Genomic DNA, 25516 nt, shown 5'->3' on the forward strand with positions numbered 1-25516 from the left:
CAACAGCTCTCTGGAGCCTTCTGGTTTCTGATTCTGGCATCTCACAGCAGAAACCAGAGCACAGTCACTGCTCTTCAACACATAAAAACAGCAGCATGAACTGTTGTAAACAAAGCTTAACCCACAGAGAAAAAAGACCATTTAATAAGAACATACTGGCAAAAATCTGTCTTAAAAAGAAGTTGAAACCAGGTAGTAAATTCATTAGTGGAATGGGGACCGCAACACAGTTGTCTGCAATTGTAACAGATTTGAAGATTCACAACGTGACATTTTGCATGTGATCTTTAATGTTCAAACAGTAACAACTGCTACTTTTAAATTAGGGTTACAATACCCAAAACTTTCAGTGGAGAGGCATTGCAACAGCTGAGATGCAGAAACATATTTCTTCCAAAAGCAAAAGGTTTTTAACTGAGGACTGCAAACACCTAGCCACTTGTGTAACTCTGCCTAAGTATGATGCAGTTCAGGTTCTTCTACAAACATGTCAGTTTTAGTGTTTGGGGGGCGCAAAGGCTTTGCAATCAACACCTGAAGAGAAAAAGAAGTAGGAAAGAGAAGAGTACAGGAAAGATGGGCAGTGATGGAGCTCTTGTCTTGTGTGCTCGGGTGCAGAAACTTGTAAAGATGTAAAACTGATATGAAAACCTCACACAAGACTGGTATGCTTTTATGACCATAAGCCTCCCTTACAATCAAGTTGATGAGTGGTAAATATTCACCAGCTTGGGAGCTGGCAGGATGATCACAACATCAAGTCTCCTGTGCACCACTGCTATTCAAGGTGCCTGCAATGCAAATACTTGCTCACCTACATCACAGATGAGCATCATCTCTGGGATTCATAGGAGGGGAATGACTTAATTTGGAATTTCTCTTTATAGAGAAGCTTAGAGGCAGCACAGGGTATGGAGAAGAGCACCCTTTTCGGAGGCAAATTGTAGGTAGGTAAGATCTGAGCTATAGCTTATTTGCTTAGTAGGGTAACTCCTGAAGTCCCACCCTGCATTTGAATCAGATAAGCCACTGCATCCATTCCTGTTGAGACACATGAGCTGGGGCTCAGTCAAAACAGACACAAGTGATTCTCTCAGGATCCGTGGAGACTGAATCATCCTACTGTGCTATATGCCATCTTTCATGGCACCATGCTATTAGCCCCTCAAAGATCAGTTCTTACGTAACTGAATGACAGGGAAAGGGAGAAGAAAAATCTTGCTGTACTAAGAAATCCTCCAAGGGACTTCTATGGCAGCAGAAACCTTGGGATGGGACAGACCTGCAAGATCTGAGAGATGGTGCAGAGCAGAGGGGACAGATAACCTGAGGGGAGAGGAACACCACAACTCACAAGGAACGTACAGCATTGCATGTTGACCCCATTCCATCTTCTAGCAGAGTTCTCTTACACATCTGGAGATTCCACCTTCTTAGCCTGGCTTTCTGTGCAGAAGGGTAAGTTGACCCGAGTAGGTATATCAGGATTTGACTTGCCAGGCTCCTCAGGATGAAAAGCTTGTTTCTGTCTTATTTTGATACAACCCAGGCAGTTATACTTAGTATGCGAACTCAGGGAGGGGAAAAAATTATTTACCCATTCTAAATACACGCATTCAGCATTGCCATGTAATTAATTTTTTTCTATAGTAGGTGACTGGTTTCATTAACATCACTGTTTCAAAAAGAAGTGTACCATAAATACATAAGAATTTTAGTGCTCATGAAAAAATACCTTTCATCCTTAGAGACTGAAATCTTTTGCCTCCAGAATTACAGCAGGGGCAACAGAGGTGATGACAGCACAGATTCATCTCTGCCACCCCAACCATATGTCTAACCCAGTCCTGACTGCAAGACAGCCCTTCTGGAGTCACAGTCAGGTGAGCTCTAGGAAGAATCAGGTTAGGTTCCTCCTCTTCGTCCCATCTTTGACCACATTGCTGAGGAACAAGATGAAGATAACACAACTAAATCTCACTAAGCCACATTACAGCTGTCAAATGTCACTAAGTATCCTATACTGGACATACTGGATTTGATTACTGTTACACAGAGACTTGAGCGTCTGTAAGAAGTTCTAGGCTTGCCTGCAGGCCATTTATTATATGGATAGGACAATCTGCTTCTGTGGTTAGCTAAAGGAAGAACCTCCAAAATATGAAAACAAACTGTCAGGATTTTGCAACAATGTATACAAGAGTCTTTTAAATAGAATACACAGTGGTCAGATTTTATACACTAAGTTCTTAAAGTAAAAAAAAAAACAACCTCCACATAGACAGATGTGTCAAGAGCTGGGGGTTGATCCAGGCAGAAGTTTGTCATTAAATAAATGCAGACAAACCAACAAACAGAACATCAACAGGAAAACCAACAAAATCAGCACAGTCGTCGTCTGCATGTCTCCAGGCTGGGCCTGCTCCAGTCCAGGTTAGCAAAGTCCAAACACAGGCTTGTGAACCAGGGCATGTACTTGCACCTTTCATTTTTCAAGACAGTGCCCACGTGTGTGCGTGGGGAGCAGATCAGGTAGAGAGCACACCTGTCTCGCTAGGGGTACCTGGACTGCGCTCCTGCCAGCAGTCCTCCTTTGAGTCACCTCCCATTCTCTCTGCCACAGCATCTTTGTGCGAAGACAGAAGGAACGAGCATGGGCAAAGCCACTGCTGATAGTCCTCAAAAGATCTTGCACTCGTTAATGGAGAAGAGCTTCCGCCTGTTCTGCCTCTTGGCTTGATTGACTGCTGTCCGCACAGCGTACTCAAACACCTGCTGCACGCCCCGGTTGCTGAGGGCAGAGCACTCCAAATAGCCTTTGGCTCGCACGTCCTGGGCAAGCCGCTTCCCATCTATCGGGCTGATGCAGGAGGAACTGTAGGGCCCTGTGTCACGCTGGTCAGTCTGAGTACCCACCACCAAAACAGGAATGCGGGGCAAATGGCTACGGATCTCACCGATCCATTTGTTCCTCAGGTTCAGAAAGGAATTGTGGTTTGCCACCGAGTAGCACATTAATACCACATCTGCCTGTTGGTATGAGAGGGGGCGAATGCCTTTGAAGGCATCACTGCCGGATGTGTCCCAAAGACCTAGGCTAATCTGTGTACCATCCATGAAGACATCCACGCCAGTGTTCTCATACACGGTGGGTCTGTAGTCATCTGGAAAAGTCTCAGAAGTGAAACGTACCAAGAGAGATGTTTTCCCCACTGCAGAGTCTCCCACCAGCACACACTTGATTGAATCCAGCATTTTGTTAATGCCCAGGGCCAAGAGCACCGTCTCCGTGCAGCAGGAGTGAGATGGAGAGATGCAGTGGTCTCAGAGGCTTTCTAGATAACTTCCATTTGGTGAGAAACCATTCAAATCTCTTTACTTCTCAAGACTTGATTGTGCCGCTTGAGTCTAAAATCCCCTTTTCTCCCACACGGCTCTGTGGTGCTGTCGATTTTAATTCTTCAGTGAGTCAAATGATGTTTCTAGAAGAGTAAAAATAAAATGTAACATTTATAACCCACAGAGAACAAACAATTCTTCAAGATAAAGATGCCCAGACACGTCTTTGGACAGCCATGGGGAGTACCCCACATCGAGGATGCTGAACCTTACCGCTCCCTCTCAGCCGGCTGCGTGTGCAACAGCCATTCACGTAAAGAACATTCTTGCTGCTCCACAGGGGCTAACAGTCCTATTGTCTCTGTCACTCTCCACTGATGCCAACTATTTTTTCCCTCTAATTGTCTAAAAACCTAATCAAATCAATTTAACTTTGGTATAACTGCTACTAACCTGTTTTCAGTGAGACATTTCCTGCCTCCAGCTTCCACCAAGACTGACAGAATCCTGAATTCCTCTCAACTAATCGGTCCAAATTCCCTTGAAAATGTACACATGCTGTCTAGAGGTAGTCAAGAGAAAAAAAGCCATTCACTAACCAACCAGACTATTGCAGCAATCCTATAATGAACAGTAACACAGAACCACTTGTGACAACGAGGAAGCAAAAACTTTAAGTGTGAGTCTCAAGCAACACGAACCTTAACAGTTTTCAAAAGCAATGAAGGCTTCACAGCAAAACTACAAAAAAGTTCAAATTTTTTCTTATTAATCACTTTCAACAAGCAAGAAGCACAAGCCAGAGAAAGCTATGCCACCAGTGCTTACTCCAAACAATTTTGTTCGAAGGGGACACAGCTGTCCTGACATTTACTCTGTTGTAAAACTGAACTGAGAGTGCCTCTTCAGACTATGTAATTGCTTTTGAGTTCTTGCCAGCATTCAGTCAAATTTTCCTATTTTGAAAGCATTTCCCCACTAGCTGTGTGCAAGATTCACTGCTCGCACAGGGCAACACACAAGATGCTATGAAAATCAGTAACTGCAAAACTGAAGGCAAATTAGTTCTGCTCAATAAAAGTAACTAAGAGACATATTACAGCATGATTCCAAAATGTTGTGTGTATATTATACAAATAATATAATTCTGTCTCCTTCATATATGAAAAGAGAAGTCACAGCTTGAGGTTATTTGCCCAGAATTAAGTGATGGCCACAAAAAGCATATATTCTATGTTACCATAATGTTCTTCAGTTTCACCACCCTACACCCCCACCCCCCATATTTCTAGTACACTCACAGCTCTGGCTTACTCCACAAAAGGGAATAACAAAGGAAGAGAAAAGCACTATACAAGCTTAAAGAGAACATTCTACAGGCACTGACAACTGCTGCTGGCAACTCCCCTGCTTTCCTTTTGCAGTGAGGCAGCATCCTACCTCCTCTCATGCTGCCGGCACACCTGCATCTCTCCCACCCGATGCACCAGCTGAAAGAAGATGTGTCAGCGGCTTGGCCAGAGCCTGTTGTTTTATAGAGGTGGCACCAAGCCTGTGGGCAGTCCTCGTGTGTACTTGAGTTACGGGTATCTAGAGGAGTCATTGCAACAGATGGTGCTTCCTGGTCTGCCAGCGCGGCTGTGCTCTCACCATCTCAGCTCGTTTCTAGGAAGTGGGATGGAGGCTGAGGCCGCTTCGTGGCATTCCTGGCTGCCGGGAAACAAGCTGCTCCATTAATTTAAGATTTGGTGGCAGCAACTGGAAATTTGCTTTTAAACATTCAGTAGGTCTCTCCTTCTCCGTTCCCCAAACAAGCTCTCAGGGGAATTAAACAGGGTATTTACAAAATACATCTATGAAAAATTCAAAAAGTATATGCAGGATACACAGTCCGATTACTTAAATGCATCGTCATCTTTCCTTCAGCGTATTCTACTTCAAAATTGTGTCAGCAGCACAGTTTGAAAACACCACAATTCACCACAAACCAGTGGTGTATGATTCAGACAAATCCTGCATGCTCCCAGGAGAAAGTTAGCAAGTATCAAGTCTCCTTTTCAGAATAAACATTTCTTTGGTGTAAATAGTCCTTAATGCCTTCAGGCTCACTATTTCATGTATATTTGAACATGGAGGGGAAGTAAGGATGTCCGAAGCATGACTTTTGCCAGAACAGAAAAAGACAGATGGTACTCAGCTTGGTGATCACCAGGTCTTATTATGTTGGCTATCTTGAAAGAAAGTAAATAAATCATTAAAGACTGAAAAAGAAATTAAGGACTAGTGAATATGACTAGCCAACACACACACAATAACAAAAGCTGAAATATTCCACCATGACAGTGGAGAATTGTTTTCAAAGCAAATTATGTTGTTCTACAATTCATTAATGAATAAAAATTAACGGTATATAACAAGGTCCATATTCTGGTCCTGTGGGTAGATTGCAGTCAGTGGTCCTGATCTTACTTTTGTTCACAGCCATGTGGAGTTCATGTGCCTCCATATATAGCTGGGACTACATATGTGAATACTGAAGATGTATTTTTAATTATGCACATAACCTGTCCCTGCTGCAGCCTGAGGGTAAGAGCTGTATCATTGTATTAAGATAATTATGCAAGTTCACCTCAATTAATGTAAAATTATTTAGATTAAACATCAATAGAAAACAATGTCCTTTAAAAGACAGGCCAGTACTGGGCACTTTTACACCTCAGTATACATCCAGTTGTGTAAATATTTGCAAAAGCTTTGGTTTCTTTCTCTCCTATTATATGCTATCATCTTGATCTGACAGTACAGCATGGCACGCTCATTAAAAGACTACACAAAATCTTCTGATCACAGATGGTTCAGTGCAAGCTGCCAGTGGTTTCTTTTTCCAAAAAAATATTTGCTTTTCCGAATTTCACTAACTTTATGAAGTCCATTTTGGATCTGGAATTCCAGATATAAACCTGTATCTTCTTTTACACTACTTTGGTTTATGTTTTAATCACTGGTAACAATAGAAGATTTTATTTGAATAATAATATTATAAAAGCTCTAACCTTATTAAGTATAAGATTATATGTCTAGTTCTGATACAATCATTCTGAATAGTGACCTTTAATAAACTTTGGGATTAACCTCAAAGAAAATTCTTGCACAGTATTAGATAGAGCGCTGCGTTTTCAACTGTATCACGTTGTCTGTGTAACTAATGGAACATTTATTTTCTTGTTCCCTCTGTTCATGAGAAGCCATACAACAGCCGCTCTCTGGGCACTGCCTGTCCTGCACCTCAGCAATCTCATGCAAGTAAATGCCTCACACTAGATCATGGCTGAATGTGACGCTGTTACCAGCCTGTAATGCAAGGGGATGGGAGGAGGAATGCAGCAGCACTAAACTCTTTGCAGATGGAGGATTCCCATGAATATGTGGAGGAAACCCATGAAAAACTAATCTAGTATTTGTTGAAACAATTCTACTAACAAAGGGAAGCAGGACTGCTTGTATCAGAGGAGGTAAGTTTATCAACTGAACCAAACAGGATTTTCACTTATGCCAGGAATGTCTTTGGCATCTACTATAAGATCACTGTGAGCATGGCTCACTAGGACTAAACATCTGCAGGGGATGAACAGTGTCTTACGATAGGGGAAAATAAACTCAGGAACGTCTAATTTCAAAACCTGTCTCGGATATTGATAGTGCACCCTCAGTTAAGATGGGATTTGAAAGGAATTAGCTCATACGTAAACAAACCATGCAGGCTTTTTAAATCAGGCAGTCACAAAGTGCTTCAGAGCGTTCAAGCAATTAACATGCTAACTATTATTGCCATTATCCGGTCCCTACCACAATTACATCTCAGTGCAGTTCCTGTTGATATCAGGATAAGAGCAAGCTAATTTTTCAGTTTGAGCACTGTGTATACTAGCTCTTGAAGAGACCTGACATTGAGAGGAAATAAGAATATTTATGCTAATAAAAAAAGTTCAGAACCACTGGAGGGACTTCCACTTGCTGGGCAGTGCATATATTTTCTTTGCCTGCCTACATTACACCAGTAAGTCCCACCTCACGCAGAGGTGGGGTCTGCAAAACAGTGCCTGCAGTTCTTCTTGGTTGTGTTGATTGTAATCGCTGCTCTTTCTAACTGCACCACAGACACATAAAAACTCTCCATGCATCTCTTAGAGGCTGTCAGGGAGAGGAAGGAGACATGGAAACTACACCCAATGACCGGAACAGTGTGCAGCTTTACACCTTCAACTCTGTGGGTGCAGTCAGCACTGCAGGGCACAGACAGGGCCTAGGAACAACTCCTGCGAACAAAAGGAGAGGGAAGAGGAGGAGAAGGAAGACCGACAAGAAATCAAGACGGGGCAGAGGTGCTGTTGCCTGGTTAGGGGCAGCACCCAGAAGATGCAGCAGGGAGAAAACTGGCCTCTGTCATGGAGACACCATGGCCATTGTGGATCCAGTCTGGATGCTCAGCTAGATCACCAGGTTGCCAAGTCCATGCCACCTTGTTTTCAACTCTGTGGATGAGTTGTACTTGCTCCATTCAGACACAAACCTCCAGGACTGCTGCACGAGCCTTTGCTGCCACAGCACAGGGCTCCTGAAAACAAATACATCGGCCGTAGTCCATCTGGAGACTGCAGCTGGTCTGCAAGAAAATGGCCCCTCGCTGCGAAGTTTCCTGTCACGTGTTCATTAAGCTGATGCTCTGATATTTGCCTTAGCTGCTTCCGGGTTTTTAAACTCATTTTAAGATGGTTTTGATCTACAGCACCAAGTGGCCCTGTCTTGCCAGTCTAGGAAACAGCCTCCCACTGCCTCAGACAGTGTCAGTGTTTCAGTCTGCAGGGGCATTCAGTGCTGGTACCACTGCCGTGAAGGAGAACTGGCTCACAGCCCATACCTCTGCCAGGTGCTGCATCTTTTCCCCAAACTGCTCCACCAAAAAATCTGCATTCAACTCATTCACTTTCCAAGCATGCTACCACAGGGGACATCTTTATCCTCTGGCCCAAGAGCAAGATGGCAGGTTATTTCAGATTCAGCCGTCTGGTATATTTACAATACTGATGGATTAATTGCCAGATGATCTCTCAACGTGTTTTTATATTTTCAAGAATTAAGAGGATGCCTAGAAGTTTGGATGCATGCTTTTATAAGGTATTTTATCCTTAAGAACAATCATACCTGCAATAGCTTCCTAAAATTAGAAAAGCAAACAACACTTAATGAACCCATATTTTCAAAGCCAGGATGTCTTGTCATCTCAAAGACAATCTTCTTCCAGCATTTAAAAAAACTGCAGACATAACAACATAGAAACTTGTCTTTCAATCCCTTATTTACAGAACTGAAATCCTGTTCTTGTTTTAAAATTTCAGTGCTTTGCTTTGAAAAAACCACAAAACTAAATTATTTTTTTGAATTTCTAATTTATGAAGTATAAAGAAAATGGAAAACCACTTTCATAGAAGCATTTGCAAAGTATCACTTCTGGATCAAGACAAGAAAATTTAAACCTTAGTTTCCTTCTTTGGCAGTTTTAACAACTGAAATTGAAGAAAAGGATTTATGATCAAATATTCAGTCATCCTGCCAACCTTATTATTAGCAACGGAACTCAAGTCATCAGATTTAAAGGAAATTCCCTCATATTGAGACTGTGGAATCTTGCTATAAAGTAACAACTAATACAGACCAATGTTATTTACAAGATGAAATGAGATGTGAAGTCCTAGTAAAGGGATGAAAGCTTTCTGTATAAGAAAATACATATTTACACATGCTTACGCACTGCACATACACATAAAGCAGTATAATGCAATATCTTAAATAAAAAGTTGCTAGTTTATTACTTTGGTAATAGTATCTACAATGAATATATATAAGCAATGGATAATGGCATGTCAAAAGATCTATTCAATTTACTACAGTCACTGAGAACTATTTAACTCTCATTTTAATCATCTGATTAGGTAAAAGAAATATTTAGCTACAAGAACCCTTTAGCTGTGACTAATCACACCTTGATCCAGCTACTTACAAATTAAACATGAACACAAATCATTAGAACCGCTCCAAAACCTAACAAAAAGTCTGTAGGACTGTCATGCATTGATCCTAAATTCAATAGAAGTCAATGAGATCTTGCAGTGCTAAGTACCTGCTTCAAAATTCAGGCCATGAGTCTGAAGCCATTTTTCTCCACATGCTTATGGCATGACGTGGTAAATTACAGACTATGTGGTATTCGCGGCACTATGGGTCATTTTCAAAAGTGACCCATTTTCAGTATAAATGTCGCATCCTCTCCAAATTAAAATTTGGGTAAATCGAGTGTAGGAAAGCAACAGCTCATGTGCTGTTCTCAGTCTGATCCAGTATCTTCCAAAGTCAGCAGCATGTCATGCCCAAAGCTTGTGCTTACAGAGCATTTCCCTTCTGCAAGATACTGGGTATGTCACCTTTATTTCCCACCCTGCCCTGTGGTAATTTTTCTTCTCTGCTCTTAAACAGAAAAGAATTTCTCCTTGAATCTCACCACAGATGCAACCATACATGGAGCAGCTGGTGTGCAAATGCCACACGTGTGTATGTTCAAGCACAGAAGTTCATCAACCATCTGTCTGCGTTCCCTCGTAGTCTCTGGTTTTGTACACACATCCATACACACACACACACATATATATATATACGTATATATATATATATATTCATCACTGACACAGAACTGCTTTTGGGTCCAGATGGTGATACAAATACACTTGCAGATGAACATGGATGAAGTGCTACGCACTGACTATAGTGCTATCACATGTACCTATGCAAGGTCGCTCTGCCTATCAGAATGGACTCACAATTAAAAAGCAAATTTCCACCAAAGTCTAACTGCACTGTAGCCAAACAGAAGGACTGGTATTACAAAATGCATTATATTTAAGTAACTGACTTCAATGAGACTACTCTGTGTGTAGAATTATTCACATGTGGAAATGTTTGCAGCCTTGGGCCCCAAACCACCTCAAACTTTTGATGCCACATCCTCTTTTAACACAGTTCACCTTTCTTGAAGTTTGAGACAAACCAAAAAGGCACTTAAAACATATTTTTGTGGATTTTTTTTTTTACAGGTTTAACTCTTCAAAACCTCCCCAGAGTTTTTTTGGCTGACAAATTGCAAAGTACTCTTTTATTTACAGCCTTCAATAATGATTGTGTTCCAGGAAGCCTAGCCCTTTCTCTGTTTTTGTCTAGGCTTTTTTTTTAACCATCTGCAGATACAGGTATAATCATCATGAAGTATCAATTTCCCTTTCATACACAACTAATACTTTTTAGTTTTAAATAAGCATTTGTAATTTCTTGCAGAATGATGCATTATTTACTAGAATGAATGCATAGAAGTGTATATGCATGTACACACAAAAAATTATTGAAAATAAATCAGCATAGATTTAAAAACAACTATTTCAATAATGAATCTTTAAATTAATGTACAAAAAATGTGACATCCATATGTACATGCATGTGTGTTTGTATGTCTAGATACATATAAAGACGTGTGTATATGTATATATTCATCCATTTGCAAAAGACTTTGCTACAGATTGCTATAAAAAACAGATACATATTCAGGGCAAGATATCTTACCATCATTTGAAAACCTGCATATATAATTTGTGTCAAAGAATGGGTGCATTATTAAAATTACCATGGTCTTTAAATTACTTTATTTCTACATTATGGGTATGATGTGTATTTGCATACACATGAGCAGAAATGACTGCTGTGCTAAATCTGCATTTGCAATAACCTAGGTATATAACTGATAAACAAAGTCTTACACATATAAATAAATTACATAGTCACACATTGTAAACAATTATATTTCTACTGTGTATGCAGCTGTTCAATTTTTTAGATGCATCTTTACAATATGTTATGAAGATTTATTATTAAGAAGATGCATGGATTTAGATTAAATCTCACAGATGCATAACATGGTAAAATGTTAAAACTAACAATCCAGCAACTCCATGTATGCACTTGCATTTGCAGGCAAAAGGGCTTCCTCTTTCAGAGCCTGTGTCAAGCCCACCCCAGTGGAGAGGGCTGACTTCTGCGTGGTTCGGCTCTAACCTGGGGTAGGACTGCACTCCCCTCCTTTGTTTGCACAGTACCTGATCTTCTTGACTGGGTCCCTTAAAACACTACCAAGTAATCAATATTAAGTGTAGCTAAAAGCTAATATATGAAGAATACAGGTGATACAACACCCTTCTCTGTGCTAAAAAAATTGTTCTACCATTTCTCCACTGCCCTCCATAGATCCCTATTTCAGAGGTATATTCAGGTTTGACTTTGCTCTGGTTTTATAAAATGCCTACCGCAAAATAAGGAGATTGTCAAGCCCAGATCTTCTCCCCCTGAGTTCAGGGGGAGGAGAAGGAGGTTCTCCATGTTCATTAAGTTATATATTTACTTAAGTTTTATTTCAGTGGGAGTTAAAAGGCGGATGAGGAAAATATTGGTTAGAATGTAATGAGCCAGTGTTTGATAAAAGATTATTTTTGCATGTTTTGCAATAAGAATAAAATTTGTTGAATGTATAGGTGTTTTGTGCAGCAAATAATGATGTTTTCGTTGATCAAGCAATTCACATGTAATTGTAGTGACTTCTTGCTAAAAAATACTGTTGTTTTTTTTTATTTGGGAAGAATGCATACTTGTTTCATGTCACTTGTTTCATGTTCAGTTTTGCTGTGATGAATATTAAACCTTGCATTACTGAGCAAAGCTAGTAAAGTAGCACAACAAATAATTTGGTTGGTTGTTTTATAATGCTGAGAAACTGGCTGATAATTTTAGCTTTTCCCCTTAGAATTGCCAGCAATAAAAAGCTTTTTCTTGCCTCTGTAGGCATTAGACTGTTTAAAATCACAGTCTAGATTTCAGCCAGAGAGAAACTGCCATCAGTTAAGTTTATTCTTACATTTTGTGTGTGCATGAACGTACATTAAAATGTTAAAAATTTGGAGAGCTCACTTGGAAATAATTTCAATCACTTTGCAAGAAGAGTGTGTGATACAAAACATACGATTACCATAGTTTTTCCTGCATTTGTTGATTTAAGGTCTTTATCCTTTCGATTTTTTTTAAAAATTAGAAAAGGAGTTGCCTTCCACAATCTATCGCACAACTCAGTTCATGCACTGTATCTGGCACAAGGATAAAATAAGAGTTAATATGTATTTACAAGACAGGTAGGAAAATATTTTTTCTCTCTATGTAGCCTCCCTAGAATTCCTTAATTCCTTGTATTAAATTAAATTAAACATAATAAATGGGCATGCGTACTTGCCTACATCAAATTGCCTATGTCCTCTGCACAGCTGTGATTAAAGCTCCATTTCAAATGAAAGTGCTGTCAAGATTTCTGGGTTTTTTTCTGGAATTAGCACAAGTTATACCTGGTGGTTCAGATTTTGCATTGACTTCTATCTTACACCAACCATATGCCTGAGCAAAATAGGTATTTCAGGACCTGTTTTCCTTTACTTTTCTCCAATTCTGGTATAACCTTAATCTCTTGTCATTTTTATATAAAACATATAATACTGCAGACAGCACTGGCTCATATGGAATAGCTTAAGAGGAGAAAAGCCTCTACTCCTTACCACCAAAGGTAATATATAAATCCTTCTCACTCATTCTTCAGCTTGGTATTTTGAAGAGCCATTTCAGATACTTAAAGCTGACACCTATTTGGCTTTCAGGTGGTTTAAAGATCATGCAAATCCCCACACTACGGTAAATCTTAATGCAAAGTTTCTGGTTTTTTAGTGGGAAGCATAGAAAGTTTTCCTTGATTTTCTTGATTTTTACATATTTTGCATTAAGATCATCACACATACAAAAAGAGAGATATTTCAGGAGAGCTATGTTTGAACATTCCAAGAACATTTCCCGTGCTTTATTTTTGATTGAAACTCGGAGATATTTTGCCCAACAGCTTTTCATCCAGAATAAAAACTCCACTGAAATATACATGAATTTAAAAAACTGCATTTAAACTGATGGAAACAAAAGAAATCACACGCGGCATTTTAAAGACAAGTTTTATAATTATTTTTCTAATGAGAAAAACGCAAGCACACAGATAATGAGAGGAAGTTAATAGATAATTCAGTATGTCATTACTTCAATAACTTTCAACTCTAAAGACTTTACCAATTTTTAAAGACAGTCATTTAATGAAAAAATAAAAAAGGCAAGCTGCAAACTCTGTGTCCACTGGCATGACTATCAGCAAAAGGAAATGGTTTTCTTGCAAAAATGAGAGGTTTCATACTCTAATGACCACATGCACAGGAGACAACCAAAACAGACTCCTAACTCCATAGGGGTCTTGGTCTCACACTTCTATATTAGGAGAGCCAGTCTCATCTGTAGTTTGACATAAACCGGGATAACCTGCAAAAGCAACTCACTGTCACTCATGAGGAAAAGAGGTATCACCAAATGGTACAACAGCCTCAAACGGGGCAAGTGTCAGTTATTGAGATTGTTATTCCACACTCACACTGGTGTGTTACAAGTGGCACCATGCACAGTACGTAACCACAGCCCTTCGTGCCAGCTTCTGCCAGGAGAGGTGATTCATTCGCTTTCCGGCACATGCTGGGTCTTTCCTGTACGATAGGTGACCATGGCCCCCTGTTAGGGAAACCCCCAAACCATAGCAGAATCCTCATGTGGTTTCCAGCGGGTTCAGGTAAAGAAAAGCATGCCAAATTCAGACCCACCCTCATCCCTTAGGAATTCACACTACTTTTTGGCTTCTGTAACCAAAAACCAAATGTGATTCCTTGTGCAAAAGAACTGTGACGGAGACACGGCAGCAAGCCATTGTGCAGGGTGGGAAAGATCAAAGAATCTGCAACAAACACCAGGCACAGCCACAAGCGGGGCTAGGCACAAGCAAATACTCCTGTACTCGCTCTGCGAGGAACACATGCACACAGTAAGTGTTCAGACCGCGTTCCCAGCTATCCTTCAGCTGCTGTGCCAGCCGTGACGGCGATCCTCCATCACAGCCTCCAGCAGAATGTGACTGCTGGGACCGATGCTCCCTACTACTTTGGCAGCTGCTCATTTTAGACCCAATACATCAAGGTTTTGTACCCATGACTTCCAGTACTCACGCTTACTGCTGCATTACAGAAGTTTTGCTGGCTCCCCTTCTACTGTAGACTGACGCTTTTGGTGGATTAGGAAGGTTTTCCAGTTCTTCACTGACATAAGAATTGAAGCACAACTAAATTCTGCTATGCGCATATGAAATGTATTATGGAGAAGAGCTAACGGTAGGTTACAGCCTACAAATTCTGTTGTTACATCCCATTGGTGTATTTGTGCGATCCTGTCCAGTATTTTAAAACCATAATGCTTTAATAGTGGGCTTGAGACAGCTGCAGACAACTTTATTTCTTAATTACTGCACTGGGGTTATCCCAAGACATTTTTCAGCTGTAAGCTGTGCTTATAGCATGGAAACATTTGAAAACTGATTTAATAAAACTACACGCCACTGGCCAAAAAGTGAGAATCTAATTCAGAAATTATGTTAAGCCGTGTAGCGTGATGCCTGAAACGTCACATTAAGACTTTGAAAAAGGCAAGTTTCACAGTTACTTCTTTTATTTCTTTTCCATAATCAAAAGCATTATAAAAACCCTGCAATTTTTCAAGTTATGGTCAATGCCAAATCAAATTAATCACTTGAATGTTGCATGGAGTAACATTCAACCGCTTCTTAATGAAAACTACAGAATCACAGCACCAACATTTTACAAAGAAAACTGGGGGTGTTTCCTTTAGAGAGAGGAGGTATTTTTCATTGAAAATCCTTTTCATTCAAAGCTCCCAACCCAGCTATTGCTATGCATCTAGAGCTGCACAGCAAAAGTAAGAGGAGAAACAGCAGAAGCTCTTCTCCCTGCCTGGACGTCCTCTCAACTGGTTATCAGAAAGTGTCACCGAGAAAAGCTCCTCGGGAGCTTCTGCTAGTGTAGATTGACTGCTCTGCAAGACAGGCCAGAGGCACAGCCTGCAAGACCGCCACCACAATTTCTGCTCGTTTTCTATGCGCTCTGGGTATACTGCAAAGCATCCACTTACAGCTTTAAGGATTTATATGGCTTGTCCCTCACTGTATGAGAGATTGCCTCCCTGATATCACTGGCACTGCCAGCTGTTACCAGCTGATGTGACTTCAGCATCAGTCTCTCAGTTCCTGGGTTAATGCAGCAGGGAGTGTGCTTTCATCCCCAAATTAACACTCACAGTGAAGCAGCTGAGCCAGAATCTGTTAAACTTCTACATATAAACACTTCCTTGAGAAAGCTGGTCACCCAGCTGGAAAAGCATTTTTAGTAGCTATCTGGAAGTATAGCTCCAACTTCATGGTTTTACTGTGCTGTGTGTTGATACAGGGACTGTCCTCTGATATAGGCAATCATGTGAGGCCTGATGCTCTTCTGCCATGAGACCATCTCACACTGCTTTGGCATGGTGAAATTCCCTTAAAATGGGATTAAATGACAGCAATTTACAGCCACTTTGCACTGCCAATGGACTATGAATTTGTGTCTTGCTATACATGAAAATCAAGTCCATTTTTAAAATTTTAATTCTTTGCTCTGGAACTTAGTAAGTACAGATCACTTATAAAACCAAGAATCTCTATACATACAAAACTACCGTTTTTCCTGGTTTGCAGTACCTAATCTAGTGAATATAAGGCTTGGTATTATGCCCTAGCAAGGCCTGCTCCCTCAGCTTTGTAGGAACCAAAGATGGGGCTTTTCTACCCTGCGGTTACTGCCCCAGTCTCAAACGTGGCATTCACATCGAGTCTGTACCCACTTTCTCTGGACTTGCATGATACATCTTCAGATCTGTCTATGAAAAATGAGACTAAAACCCATTCTAAAGTTGAGTAAGTATACGTGTATGTTTTTTTCTACTGGAACATTTGTAAACACCCACTGATGTAAATGGGGTTTGGAAATATGAAATACAAAGCAGTACAATGCAATGCACTATCCCACCTTATTCTGACAGCAGCAGCAGCAGACAGGCCTGTACTGATACCAAAAAAACGCTGACAGATGTGCCCAGTAACACCTAACTAATTTCACGTACCCTACCTTTTTCCTCTGCAAGTATTTTCTTCAGGATAAATCCCATGTTAAAGCTGGCCTCCTCCAGATGCCAGGCCCCACTCCCACCCCACCCATAGGCAGAAACACAGCTGAAAGAAGTTAGAAAATCTTAAAGCCACATTCAGATTTTTTGCAGGGACCCATGTCAGAGGGATGGTTTCAGCCTGAATGTGTTTCCTCCTCATTCACCTTTTAGATTAACTGCCTCTGTCTGGCAATGTGACAAGACCATACCACCACCACTAGAGCATTGTAAGATGCAGGTTTGGTAAGCAGAATCTAGAAATGGTTGTGCACAGATACGCACACATGCACACAAACACATACTGCTCTCTGAGGGTTTCCCACACCATGAGCATGCCATGGTTGGCTCAGAAAGCAGCGGAGAAGAAGCCATGGGGGTGAGATGAAAGCAAAGAATTACAGCCATGCCCATTTAGATGGCAAACAGCCCTTCCATCTCAGAAGGTGGCAGAGACGTTTGGTAGACCTAGTGGAGCCAGACAGCTGCTGGAGCCAGAGCCCGTGACAGATATGTTGGCAAATTAAAAATACTTTGAATCTCACTTCAATCCTAACAACCTAAATTTCACCTTTCTCAAAGTCTCACAATAAAATCTTCACTTAATTTGCTTGGGAACATTTAAGATGAAGCAGAACAGTTTTCTCATAACCATGATGTACTTCGCAAATGGGGAAGAAAGCCATCCTTTGAGGTGTTGCAGGTTTACACATGCCTATCTTTCCTGGGTTCATAGTTTATACGACAGCAAAGGGGGTCAGAATCAGACCCGCCATCTTCAGAGTAATTCCCATATTATCTCTTTTTTCTTACATCAGTTAACGTGGAAAATACTGGTGTGGTGCAGCCCATCACACCCCTCTTCCTACTTTTATACACGGCCTTTTTATACTGAAGTGGAAACAAGCTCTGGAACAAATAAAAATCCAGGAGATACACAACCTGGGGCAGGATTAAATCAGTGTTTAACAGGATATCACAGTATTTAACAGATGGTATTAAAAGTTAAATTGATTATGTGAATCAATTTCCCAAATTTATTAATAAAACTAAAACTAAAGGTACTGAATTTGATTCAGAATATCAATTCACGTTAAGACTTCTAGAAAAAACAGAAAATGCAGAGAACTCACCAGATGTAGGAAGCTGAAAGCGGCTGTTGGAAATAAACGTTATGGAAGACAACTATTCTAGACGAGATAGGGGAAGAAAAAAAGTGGCGTTCTCTGTTCTTGGCTTTTTCAGATGGACTTCTTTTTAGCAGATTAGAACAATTTTATTATTGAGAAGAAAAAAAAAAACCCAACCAAACGAAAAACCAACCCACAACTCAATAGGTAACCAGAGACCACTGCACAAACAGGCCAAAGGAGTCCTGGCGACTGGGTCTAGCTCACCCGGAGGCAGCAGTAACAGCAGACCCAGATAGTGTGACGAGGAACAGCCGAGTGGTTTAGGGTAAGTCAGCTTCCTGGTGAGCGCTCCTCAGCCCTGCCTGTGTGGGTTTTGTTGTGGGCTGGTGTATGAGTGCATATGTCTCTCTCTCTTCGGTGACTATGAGAGCAAATGTAAAAACCTTGAAGATGGGGGAGGGGAGCAAAACATGCAGGCTGCAGAAAGCTTTCCCTCTGCAGTTTGCCGCTCTTACAGCCACCTCCTCTCTGCTGCAGTGGCTAATGGCATAGTGCAGCCCGGCAGCACCTATATGTGCTAGAAAAGGAGCAGATGGACAACGGCCTGGCAGTGCTACATGTAATTCACATTCCAGTAGCATGAACAAGACTTGGGATATTTTTATACAAGCTGTAATATGGCCCTGCCTTTAAAAAAAAAGAGAGCATACACGTTTAGTTGATCTTGTACAAAACCCAAGGCAGGGACTTTTGGGCTGATTCAGCATTGGTTTATAGGGATCTGTTGTAATTCACTGAGGATTCCCCAGTAGCTTAGTTAGGATTGACCTGTATCATTTTACTAGCATGCACGTCCCTTCTTCTGCCAGCACAAGGAGGCTGAGCAAGAGAAGGGACCACAGGCACGGAGACTCCCACCTTTCCCAGTATAGACAATTTGAGCTAGCCAGATTCTCATCACTTCCAGCTTTCCTACTACAACACTGAAAGGAAAGCTCTGATGATAGTTTCAGGATTTCAAACCCCAGGTCTATGGTCTATACCCCAGGAGCTGTAAGCACAAGAGATTGTCCGCTTTTGATGATCAGGCAATCAGACTGCAGGGAGTACATTCCTGTCCCATACTCCTGAAGCAGCCCAGGAGCCCTGGCACAGCAGGAGAGCTGCCCCAGAGCCAAACACCAAGGGCCCTGATAAACAGCTCAGCGGGATGTCTGTTCCTCAGTCAGAGGCATGAGCAGTGGGCTCCCCTGAAGCCTTGAAAGGGGCCCCAGAGGCAGAGAAATGGAACCCAAGTCCTCTTCAGAAAATATTTCAGGCTCGGTGAAGCCATTTCAGAACACCTCTAGCCACAAAGCTGTAGGGCTGGGCTGCCTGATCCAGATCTAAAGCCATGCATTTTTGTTCCTTGCATGATGGGAACTCTCTAAAGACAGCTAATGAATTTGTCCACATTAACATTATGACAGCACAATCCATCCCAGGATAAAGTCACATCACTTCCAAGAATGATTTAAAAAGAACAAAATAAGGCAAAAAGGACACAAAAAGATAATTTATGTTAGATGAAAGGCAAACATAAAAAATAGAAATAGCTGCTGAAAAAATATAACCTGTGTAAACCACTGTAAACCTTCTGATACGATGCTTGAAGAACAGCGCTGCACAGTTAGGCTGGGGAATCAATTTGTTTCTTTTCCCTATGAAATGAAATTAATTCAGTTAATTATCAACAGGCATGAAGATAAGGAAGGGTGGCTTACAGAAGGTATTTTTGGAATACTATCTTCTTAAAAGCTTCGGTTTACCTTTCAGTTTGAGACAAGATTTTGGATAAGGGGCTTCAGTGCATCATCAGTTTAAGTGAGAACTTGTGTTACTTAATTTTCACATTAAACGCCTATTCTGTTTTTAACCAGGTTTGGGTTTCCCAATACCAGTGCATGCAATCAGGCAATAAGTTTCCATTGCGATTATGGTAATCAGACACCCAAACATTCTGAAATGTTTCCACCTGAATGCTGTGGCTTGTCAGAAGTAGAGAAATAAATACCGTTCACAAATTATGTTGATATAAAAGTCTTCAGTAACCATCACCCGTTTTAGGTCTGCTACAGATAGCAGCTGCTTACAAACGCAGCTAGCCTTTTCTGTTTTGTGCTGCAGACTAATCCAGATGTGAGGCCATCTGGCTAAGCAGTTTGCATTTTGGATAAAGAGCGCATCCATCTATAAAATACTTCACAAACAACTTTTGAATCAAGTGAACTCAGCAAAAAAACCAAGACAGTAGAAGAAGAAACATGTCCTAACATGTCTTGATTGACATCCATTTCCCTCCTCTGTGCTTCCTAGAGCATCTTGATCCAATAACTTCCCAAAAATGGTTGAACATGAGATTTATTTTTGTTTCTTCCATTCTTTTGGGGTTTTTTGAATGAAAGTTTGATACCTTTCTTAGGAATGCACATGCTTCATGACTTCACTTCATAGTGACCTGGAACTCCATGAAGACACCTTCAGCTGCAAACTTTCTGTACAACACATAGGCAATTCCAGAGTTAGGTGTAATGTTGCAGCCTGACACATTTCTCTTGATCCTTGGGTGTTGCTTTTTTCTTTCTTACTGCAGTTTTTCTGCTCCTTTTCACCTCTTCATGCTGTGCAATGAAGGGGAACATCTGGCTGTGAGAGAATATTGTTAATACATTAAAAAATTCATTGCTTCTCCTTTTTTTTAAGCTCAGTATGAGTCATTATCTGGGACTTTCAGAAACAAACACTTTGTTGTGGAAAATATTTATGGGGTAGAGTGGAGGGTTGCAAATTATTTTTGCATTGAAAATAAATTGACAGCAAAAAATAGTCTTAAACCCCAAGTAACTCAGGATTTATGACCAATCATGTAAAAATAATATTATCCAGGGTTTGTCATGTAAAGACATGGGCTGGTTTACAATGAAAGGTCACATTTGTTTCTTAATCCACTGATTTCTGCCTCACTTGGAGAAATCAGCAGGCTGCTGATGTTAGGAAGGGATATGAGATCAAGGAAGGAAGCTGTCCCCCCTGCCTGATTTCCTTTTGTTCTTAGATTTGCTCTGATTCTGGTCAAATAGTATGGTATGTGCAATGCTCAGGAAGTAAACCATGACACTCTTGATACACATTGCATTCAGCCCTACAGGCCTGTCTTCTGTTCTAGATGATCATTATATTATACAAAATAAAGCTAATTGTTGCTTACGTCTAGGCACTGCACCAGAGGTATAAACAACACATGAAGTATGCTTATTTTGTTAAAAGAGAGACTAATATTTTTTTTGTTAACATTTTCAAAAGGAACCAGGAAAAATTTATACGGTCAGGATGCCAGCTGTGTGTCAGGAAAACTGGGATGTGGCTCTTTGCTTTCCCTTGGGTTCTTGGGCAATACAGGGGAAACGAGGTAGATTGCCCAGGGTTCAGCCTGGGGGCGAGAGCATTCCCTTCCCAGGCATAGATACTTCAGAGAAAGGGAAGCATCCTCACAGCATGGTGGAGAGCATTGCTGAAGGCTCTAAAGCAGGCCAGGCACAGCAACTTCTGAAGCATTACTCATTGTCAAAGAACTAAATCTGAAAGAGGAAATGAAAATACAGTTTAAGAAGCAGTTCCTATATGGATTTTGGTAGAACTCTCACACTATTAATTACTTTGCCTTGATGAATTTAGGCTATGGTTCTTCAGCAAGCTGACACAGTGGTTAAACACCTCTTGGTATTGGTATTGCAGTGGCACAAACAGAAGCATCTGATGATAAAACAGAATCCAAAACCTAGCATGATGCAGGTTCCTGATACATTGTGTGGGAAGAACTAGAGGTCCTCAGAGGGTGAGTCAAAGCCCTCCAGCATACTGAGGCTGGAGCATGCCTGACAGAGAAGCCTAAATGCACGAGCATGCCTGAAACGTCACCTCCTCCCCATAGATTCTCCTGCCTCCCTCCTGAGTTACAAGGTTCAACCCTCAACTTGGCTTATCTTGAGCCCCTTCGCCAGGCTTGCCTCTTCCCTGAGACATGCCAAAGGAGCCAACACAGCTCTGGCACAGAGGGATTGGTGATATGCTGCAGGCAGGGAGCCAGGGCCACAGCTGCAGATCCCCACTGCTGTGAGCATGGGCTCCACGACAGCTAGGTACCACCTCCAGCCACCTTTTCTGCTGGTTGCCATCCTGCACCTGGCAGGGCCATTAGGAGGCAGAGGGGCAGCCACAGCCCAGGCACTGCTTGCATACCTAGCAGGTAGAGCTGACCAAGGAGCACGTCCATCCACCCTGCAAAAGCAGATCCGTCCCCCCTGTAATGTGGAAATGGAGCTGCCTCCAGTGACATGCTTGCCTATGCTTCAGGTGGCCACAGAGCAGTCCTCCAGCTACCCCTGCCCCAGGGGGTTTGGCCCTGGGCCACCCAGTCTCTGGGTGCAAAGGGTGCTGAGATGGGCACAGAGCACTGACTGACTCAGCCCTAGGCTCGCCTGAGCAGCACGGACCTCTCAGGCCCAAAACACAGAACCCTGAGTTGTGCAAACAACGACCAAACTTGGGGTTGGTGCTAACATTTGGGTGTGGGCATCTGTGTTTATCCAGCCTCTTCTCAAGACTGATATAGCCCTGCTCCGTACATTAAACCCATACACTTGTGCAGACGAGGCAGGCAGAGATTTCCTCACTTTCTGAGACCACAGCCTTCTGCAGTCTTAACTACTCCTCACTGCTTTTGTGTTTTCCTGCTGTGTATGGGTTACTGATTAGCTATTTCTCTGGAACAGAGATCAGGTTGTCCGCAAAGTATGCTGTGTGACAAAACTAACATTTACACACTTCTTTTTTCTTGGTATCTGACAAGCAGAAACCAGTGTGCTAACTTCCTAGCGCAATTCCTCCCGTGACGCCAGTGCAGCACTGTCGGTCAGGACAATGTATGGGAAGTGCTTTCCTCCAGGGCAATATGAAAACTTACTTCCCTTTTCTCGAAAGGAAGCACACTTAGGAACTGCACTGCAGGTTACTTAATTCCCCCAGCTCTCATTCTGAGACAGTCTAGCATAAAAGCAGTCACACCGCTGAGAAGAAATTAAATTTTCTCCCCCAAAATCAGGTATTAATTCCCAAAACACCCACCCACCCAACTGAGGGAACAAGAGTTCCTCTGCCTTTGCCTACTGTTGGGTTTTTTTGCCGGAGCTCTTGGGAGGTGTTCGCAGCCTCAAGGAGCCCAGGGTGGCCGTGCTGCCCTGGAGCTGGCAGGGAGAGGGCAAGAGCACACAGGCAGGCTGGCTGCGGCCGGGAGGCAGAGACCAGGGCTGCAGGGCAGGCAGAGGGGAGTCAGGCAGGAGCCGGCAGGGAGGGCAGGGGGCAGCAGGGCCAGCAGGGAGGGCAGGGGCCGGCAGGCAGGGCAGGCCCCACTAGCAGCCCTGGGGTCCGAGGGGCAGCCCTTTCCTGCCGGCAAACACTTCCACACTCACAGCGTGCAAGCGCACATCTGCTTCTGTACATCGTCTGACTTTCGCAATTTTCTCTCTCCCCACGGACATCCACACTTCCTTCCCCCATCTGGATTTAATGCAAAAATAATCCCAGTGCCTTTGCTGAAACCACGGAGGAGGCTCCAGTGGTTTCTTTGTGAAATCGCACATAACCTGAGGCTGCTCCATGGCTTCAGGGCCAGGTCAGCTCCCACCCTCGTCCCCAGCCTCGCCCAGGGGTCAGGGCAGCCCAGGTGCTCCCAGCGCTGCTCTTCCCCAGGCAAGGAAATGCTGACGGAGGCCAGAAGCACTGAGGAAACGCAGGTTCCTCCTTTCATTCTGCCTAGGAGGGCAGAGACCCGAGCTCTGCCACAGCAGGGAAGTGGCGGAGGAAGCAGCTTTTCTCACCAGCCCCACCGCAATGCAGCCCCAGGCCAGGCCCCGCCACCTGCCCGCCTGGGGGTCCCCCTTCCCTGCTTCCCCAGCAGCCCCCTGAGCACCGCACCCCAGGAATCCACAGCTCAGGGCAGCTGGGCTCCTGCGCCCCGGGGAACCACCAGCAACACCAGTGCCCAGCACGCACCTCACCAACCTCCCTGGGCACCCACCCACAGCGAGCAGGGCCAGGAGCTGCCCCCTGCCCTCTCCCCAGGGGCTGCTCCAGCCCCAGCCCCGCTCCAGGCACAGCCTCCTTATTTCTGCCGTCTGTACATCAGCCTCGTCGGGGAAAGAAATGCCAGCACAAACTGGGCCTCCTGCCCCAGCAAAGCCAGAAGCCATCAGAGTTCCTCATGGGAAAATCAACAAAATGAAGGCAGCAGCTGTTTCTATTTTGAAAATACGCTTTTCCCCACTTCCTCCTGTTTTGAAGAAGGAGATGGGGATAGTCACAACCATGCAGCCTCAGGTTCCCTGCTTCACCGGCCAGTTTCTCCTTTCTAGTGCATGAACATGGAGATGTTTCCCCAGAAGAAGCCTCAGAGCAGAAGCCTGACATAGATGCCCTGAGTCACTCCCCAGGGGTCTCTGGTGGAAGCCCCCCCTGTCAGCCAGGGCGTACCATCCCTCCAGAGACATTCTGTTCTCTCTGCAGTATATCATGTTAGCCGCTTTACGTGACTATCTTGAAAAATGCCAGAAAGCTGAAGCTCCCAGTCACCTGTGGCTTGCCTATATGGCACTGCAAGACAGTGAAAGGGGATAATCTGGAAAGGCAAGAAGGACACATAAGCAAAAGAGACTACTTTTACCCTGACTTAGAGGTGGGAATCCAAAGCAGTGCCTTGAGAGTTGGCCAACATAGAGCAAACACTGTTACACAGAGCTCCCACAGCCCGACTTGACAGGATTCCATTTACAAACCAAATTGATTAAACGTCTGGCACAGGCAGAGACTTCCCATTGCAGGATGCAATCCTGTCCAGTGTGTACAACCAGCCATGGATCTGTAAGAAGGAAGTGCGTCCTTCTTACAGAGAGTTACCCTCAAGATAACACAAAAATAATAATGATCCATACAGTTGCTTACCAAGCTTGTAGAAAGAACAATCATCATAGCAGCACTGCCACACTCAGATGTCCTACTGCCCAAAGAAGTTTGCAGATATCACATCCTGATCACACAGAGGAAATGCAACAGCATTTAGTATTCTTACTATTATTTCAGCACTCCCAGAGTCATGTAAGACATCTCCTGAACCGTATGAAAAAACGTTCCCTACTCACAAGGAGTACATAAATCTAGTTTTAGACCCAACACCATGACAGAGGACACAAAACAGCTTAGGACAATAGGCAGGAAAGCAAGATGGTGGCTTTTATCCTGTGCTACCCTTCAGTCCTTTCTGTTTCTGCAGCTTGGGTTAAGAGCAGAAGGGTCCCCGGCCGTGGGGACCTCTGGTGGCACTGGGGATACACGGCTGCCTTTTCCAAACCCTGAAGTGGCAGGGATTGCCTACATGTCCATCGTGGAATGGATGCCAAAAGCTCCATTTGTTCACCAAGAAGCTATCAAAACTGCAAGTCCTCCCCACCCCCAAGGTCTGCGACCCAGCTTTTGTCTCAGTCAAGACAAAGATCTGTAGCATACTTAAAGTATGAAAGCTACATAAATAAAAGTTAAAAGAAAACCCAAAACCTGAACACGGTACAAAACAAGTCGCTCACAGGATGTTGTGCCCTATCTACTACACTTAATTCAGCAAGACCGCTGAATGGTGCATCCCAGCAGCTGCTTTGATACGCTGGTTTGGATATATCAGCATGGCTCTGCTG

General features: G+C 42.8%; 1 protein-coding gene across 6 annotated transcripts; it reads right to left on the reverse strand.

Moving 5' to 3' along the window:
• Positions 1-270: 270 nt before the first annotated feature.
• Positions 271-24855, reverse strand: RHOH (ras homolog family member H). Of its 6 annotated transcripts, XM_055796850.1 has the most exons (3): positions 24771-24855; positions 20188-20420; positions 271-3482 (listed from the first exon to the last, which is right to left on the reverse strand). In XM_055796850.1, the coding sequence occupies exon 3, from the start codon at positions 3253-3255 to the stop codon at positions 2680-2682; it is 576 nt and encodes a 191-aa protein (XP_055652825.1). In that variant the 5' UTR covers positions 3256-3482; positions 20188-20420; positions 24771-24855; the 3' UTR covers positions 271-2679. The 6 variants fall into 6 exon arrangements, with proteins under 6 accessions (XP_055652825.1, XP_027650899.1, XP_055652827.1 ...); XM_027795098.2 differs by lacking the exons at positions 20188-20420; positions 24771-24855 and adding an exon at positions 17736-18153; XM_055796852.1 differs by lacking the exons at positions 20188-20420; positions 24771-24855 and adding an exon at positions 16566-17263.
• Positions 24856-25516: the final 661 nt, after the last annotated feature.

Source organism: Falco peregrinus, chromosome 2, assembly GCF_023634155.1.
Source record: "Falco peregrinus isolate bFalPer1 chromosome 2, bFalPer1.pri, whole genome shotgun sequence".
In the NCBI taxonomy this organism is placed as follows: Eukaryota; Metazoa; Chordata; class Aves; order Falconiformes; family Falconidae; genus Falco; species Falco peregrinus.